Raw genomic sequence first — 6,000 nt, forward strand, 5'->3', positions numbered from 1 at the left:
TCAATAATGTTTGGAAAAAATATTTGAACTTGCAAAGTGAAATGTAAACATGAGAATTTATTATTCTAGTACACCAGAGGATTCTAGTATCCTCTAGTATCTAGAGGATACCAAAATTCTGGGGATTTATAAGAGATGGTGATAGAATTAAGATAGCTATATGGACTAGAAAGTCTGAATGAAAAAAAGAATAAGGATTAGGATAGTAGTTGGGGTGGAAGATAAGGTGAGATGATGATGACAAAGGGTATTTTAAAATTGGGAGAAACCATTGTGCTTGAAGGCAAAGGAAAGAATGCCCTGAAGAAAACAACAGAAAGAGTCCAGAATATAGATAGAGAGGTTAGATTTAAACTCAATTTTTCTCTGAAATTAAAAGAAAATTAGAAATAGAGACAATGGCACACTGAGATGAAAAACAGAGTGAAGGACTCAAACTGATTGCTCTCAATATTTTTCATAAAGTAGGACCAAATGCTGATCATGCAATTTTCTATTCCTTTTCCTTTTCCTCAGTTCCTCATGTACAGTTTGAAATGGTTATGCCACCTACTTAGGTAATTTTGAACATGGGTTGCTTGATCTTTGAATATCACAGTTTCATCATTTGAAAAAGTTCATTGGACTAATGACCTCTGAGATTCTTGTAGTTTAATTCCCCGCTAGGTTTGTTCTTTTTTGCTTCATGGAGGTGTCTTTTCTTCTCAATTAGACCTTAAGTTCCTTGAAGATAAGGAATGACTTGCAACCAGTAGGCACTTGACTAGGTTGTGAGGTCCTTGACAGCAGTGACTGTCATTTACTTTTCTTTGTATCCTGAGCAGGGTGACTGACACAGAGTAGGTGATTAATAATAAATGGATTTTTTTTTATTTCTTGACTAATAAAATATATTTATATGTGCTGAATTGATGTACTTGAAGGGGTAACTCAACTTCTTTTTTTATTTAAATTTGATTCTATTTATATAAAACTTTTTTTTTAAATAATTTTCCTTATATGGTCCTGGGCTTGTTTTGGCAGAAAGAAAATATTAGAGATAGTAAAATAATGTAATATATAAGACAAATTTTTATCAACTTTTTAAAAAAAACTATAGAATATAATATTGGGCTTACACTAAATAACGGATTTTATTTAATGAATGAAAATTTTATTATGTCACTTCCCATCTACCACTATGAACACAATTTCAAATTTCCATTTGTATTACATAAGTATTGGTTTTTGAGTAAAGAACTCTAGACTATTGACTATAACTAAATCAGGCCTGGGATGGTACTTCAAGGTACCCCCTTATCCCTTTTACCATAACAGACCCTTTCCTTTGCACATTGACATCTAGAAATATCCACAGCTTGGAAGCCTAAATTGATGGTCCATTAATTTCTAAAAAATCAAAATACTATTTACAATTTGCATAGGATTTATTAGTTGAAAAAATTTAAATCTATTTTGTTTAACTATGCATATTTGTTTCAAATGCTTTCTTTTTCTTTTCTTTTTTTCAATAGTGGTTGGGAGGGTGGGGAGAGAAAAATCAATTTTTGTTCATTGAAAAAAAAAATGAACAACTGTCACAAGAGTACTTATCTGCCAGAAAGAAATTGGAATGGGAGTCAGAATATCTGGTCTTGTCCCAGTTCTGTCTCTAATGAGCTGAATGACCTTCTAGATATTACTTAGCTTCCCTAACCTTAATTTCCTCATCTGTTTAAAAAAATTTCAGAGAGATTAATGAAAACTGAACTATGTCTCACAGAGTTGGTGATAGGGTTAAATTGGATAAGATGTGAAATATCTTTAAAGTATAAAGTTACATATAGTGTATGATCTGCTTTACATTTTCTGTCTCCCTAGAGGGATAATCACTTTGAAGGTTATTAGATTAAAAGAGTCAGTTCACCAAATAAAAGAAACATATGCAGGCCAGATTTGTTCATTTATTTGTTTTTGTGTTTGTTTGTTTATTAGTACCAAGCCATTCTTGCACATAGGACAAACTCTTCCCCAAGGGAAAATAAACTGTGCTTATGTAATCTAAAGAAGGGCAATAAGTGCAAGCAATAATGGAAAAATCAGGTCCTAGGACTTAGAACTGGAAGTTATCTATATTATCTTAGAGGTTTCTTATCTTTAGATAAGGAAACTGAAGCCCAAAAAGATTAAGTAAATTGTCCCAGTTCACATCAGGATAAGCATCAGAGACAAGATTTGAACTCATGAATTTTGATACCAGACATACTAACTCTTTCCATTAAACCATGTTCTCTTGTGACCAGTGGCATTTTAATGAAATAAGCATAAAATCAGTAGAATTCTGTTTAAGATCAAACAAGTAGAATAACTACAGAGAACAATATTCCCCAAAACCAGATAACATTTAACAAAGTTCACTTTAAGAATTTTTTCTGAAATAGAAATTTACTATATAAAGTATGTATATATATAAATATATGTATTATATTTAAATATGCATACATATACACACATACACATATATATATATATATATATACATATATGTATATATTCAAATACATTTGGGGCAGCTAGGTGGTACAGTGGATAGAGTACTGTGTATGGAGTCAGGAAGACTCAGTTTCCTGGATCCAAATCTGGCCTAAGACACTAGCTATGTGACCCTGGGCAAGTCATTGAACCCCTGTTTACCCATTTTTCCATCTGTAAAATGAGCTGGAGAAGTTGAAATCATTCCAGGATCTTCACCAATAAAACCTCCAAGTAGGTCATAAAGAGACCTCTCAGACTGCCTTCTGTGGGGGTGGGGGGAGAGAATCAAGATTAGGGGGAAAATTATAAATTTCAAAAATAAATAAAATTTTTCAAAAAGAGTTGATCACTACTAAAATGACTGAACAACAAAATACATATGCATGTATATGACTACCTGGGAATAATATTTATTCACCTAATCAACCAATTCTAAGAAAGAGAAGTTAACTCATAAACAGCCAAGCAAATGAGGGAAATGAATGCAAATTATGCTAGAGGGTTATATGATACTAAAAGCCATTTCAAATAGAGAGGGGAGGGAATTGAGAAACCTACAATAAAACATGAATTCATAAATTGCCTTAAAACCACCTCTTCTAGAAGTCTTCTAAAGAGGATAGCTTTCTATGGGGATAAGGGTATCAACTTTAATGTACTGGACTGCCAAATCTAAATCCCTTAGGTTTTGATCACCTTTAGAGGATGGCTTCAATCCTCTAGTCAAAAAATATAAAATATCTTGTCTTCTTAACAGTCATAGCCTTTAATCATTAACCATTTAATTTTCCTTTTTCAAACAGAATAGTTTCATGTTTTACCAAGAGAAAGTCTTAACAGTATAATTGAATATATTATGTGATGCATATTCATACATTCATAAGAAATTTACTTGAAGAAAAGTACATATGTTGAATTTGACTACAGAAGAAAAAGAATAGATTAATCTAATTTGAAAAATGAGGCTTTCATAGTAACCTCATAAACATTTTGGAACTATCAGTTTTTGCAAATCAAAGGTATGGAACTGAATGAACAGCAGACTGTGAAATTATCAAAGAATATGACATGGCAAATCTCCAAAATAAAAATTTTCCCCTTTCATATCTTAAACCTCCCAGAAAAACTTCCCTGTTCCATTTTGCTCCCCTCTTCAAGGTCATCTATCATCAACACAGCATCCTAAGGATGCTTTAGTAAAAGAAAAATCTAGACTACATTTGCCAGACTTCACTAGCAAAAGGTTCACTTATCAAGGGTGTTACTCTGCAAGATGGGCAGCTGTCAAATGCCAAGGGGTTAACATTACTTTATATGTACACAGTCACATTAGCAAGCCCATTACCTCTGTTCCCATTAAGTATTCTGATAACACCATGAGCTCTATGAGCTCAGCTTAACATTTAAGCCTGCAGCAAACCCATAATTGCACAAAGCTTTCCAAAATGTTCAAGCTAATTTTAACCCTATGGAATTTAATTTTAAAACTGAAGAAAGAAAAAAAATTATTTTGCAGCTATGTATTTTTCAACAAAAATATTTTTCCATTCCCTTTGCGAGTTCACTTTTTTAAAAATGAATAGGAAAGTTTCACTATCTCATTTTTTAAAAGGAAAACAAATTACTGTATTCTGAACAAGTTTAAAATATTTCCACAAGAAATTTTTTTTAACACAGGTCAGTTTCACAGTGTATTGGTTAACAATGTAGACAGATGACTAAAAACAACATGTATGGTGGTGCATGATATAGAGTTGCTATGTGAGATAGCTTTTTTCCTAATGTGTAACTTTGATTTTAATTTTTGCTAAAGGCTTTTTCTTTCTAAAGTTCAAAAATAAATACTGATAGCATTCTCATGGTAAAGCAAATAAAGGCAAAAATAAAAGATAAAATAGGACTCTTGCAATATACAAATTCACCTTTCAATTTGCTTGACATATTGTATACCTGAGTATTAATATCTACTTAATTCAAAATTCACTCACCCTTAAAGTTTACAATTGGAAAGTAAATTTTAACTTGGGAAATGATATGTATATCACTGTTGAAAGTGGAGTAACCCAGTAGCAGCAGAGGCTGCAGTCCTCAGATCTTGGAGACTAAGTGGATTTTAATAAAAAAAAAAAAAAGTTTAAATAGTCATTTAAAAAAAGAAAAAACAGTCAAAGGTGATTATTAAGAGACTATCTTAAAATGTTAGTATATGCTAATTAGCTTTCCTTCAACAAGAAGTTATCTCATTTTATTTTCTGTCAAAGGGCATTTCAGTCCCAGCTTTTAGGGTGAGCTATGCTTCTGCCTGGTAAGTATCTGCAGTGTATAGACAAATCAGAGAGGGAGAAACAGAGCCAAAAGGTACTTAGGGAGAAAAGAAAATGGTATGAGTAGAGAGCCAAAATCTGTTCCTGCTGGCTACCCCAATGCTCCAGTCACCCAGCTGCCCCCACTGTCTATATTTTACTGCACTCAGCATTTCATAATTTTCTGCCTAAGCCGGTACTTAGAAAAATGACACTCTCCCAAAGCTAGCATACACACACACACACACACACACACACACACACACACAGTCTCTTAAACTGTCATTGCACTGCTTAAGCACAATTTCCAGCAATAGTCTATTACACCACAGAGGCACTTAGCCAACCAGCCACCCCTTCTGCTCCACCTTCACTTAGGAAAACCTGCTCAGGAGCCACCAACCTGACCCAGCTCAGGCTTCTCAAGCATGCAAACTGAATACTCAAATCTATTTGCTATTTCCCGTCACAGCAAGCGTGTCAAAATGAAAAGCATGCGAAATGGGGATACGCAGGAATTCCTAGCAAGATTTCCCCGTGCCCCCTGCCCCCAGAAGTGATTCCCTGCAAAGAGTCAGTCTCTGTCTCTGTCTCTCTGTCTCTCTGTCTCTCTGTCTCTCTCTCTCTCTCTCTCTCTCTCTCTCTCCCTCCCTCCAGGGTGTATGCCCCCCCCCCCCCCCCCCAGCAAACATGCTAGCAAAGGGTCCTGGCTTTTCCTCTCCCGGCCCTATAAGAACCCCTAACGCTTCTTGTGTCCCCTCATCAATCTCTTGTTTGTAAAGGAAAAGAGCTTGTGAGCTTCTCATGCCTCTCCTTCTTACAATAGCTTTCTCTATGCACCCCCATTTCTTCTCCCTTCTACCTATACCTCTTTCCCTCCAACCCCCCCCCCCATCTCCCTCTCTGCACTTGCCCATCCTAGCGAGCCACTAGCTGCCCCATCGCTACCTCCCGGTACCCTGCCGCCTTCACCCCTCACCCCCTCCTTCACTCAGCCAAGGACCAGACTAGTTGATGACATCCCCTTCCCCCACTACGCTTCTCCGGGTCCTTCCAGGTGAGGATGAAAAGTGTGTTGCTTACAGTTCGCAGGAACTGGATCTCGTCCTCGCCCTCGCCCCCATCGGCCATGGCTCCGCTCCTCCGCCGGGGAGCCGGCTCGGGCCGCTTGCTGAAGCCTGCG

The 6,000-nt window shown here is 36.0% G+C and overlaps 1 protein-coding gene across 13 annotated transcripts in view; it reads right to left on the minus strand.

Moving 5' to 3' along the window:
* RYR2 (ryanodine receptor 2) overlaps positions 1 to 6,000 on the minus strand; it is a 766,826-nt gene extending 760,826 nt beyond the window's left edge. For all 13 annotated transcript variants that reach the window (XM_074222945.1, XM_074222939.1, XM_074222937.1 and 10 more), the window contains exon 1: positions 5,901 to 6,000. In XM_074222945.1, coding sequence (XP_074079046.1) covers positions 5,901 to 5,948 — 48 coding nt within the window. In that variant the 5' untranslated portion in view covers positions 5,949 to 6,000. The remainder of the gene's footprint in view (positions 1 to 5,900) is intronic.

This window comes from Macrotis lagotis, chromosome 2 (assembly GCF_037893015.1).
Source record: "Macrotis lagotis isolate mMagLag1 chromosome 2, bilby.v1.9.chrom.fasta, whole genome shotgun sequence".
Lineage (NCBI taxonomy): Eukaryota > Metazoa > Chordata > Mammalia > Peramelemorphia > Peramelidae > Macrotis > Macrotis lagotis.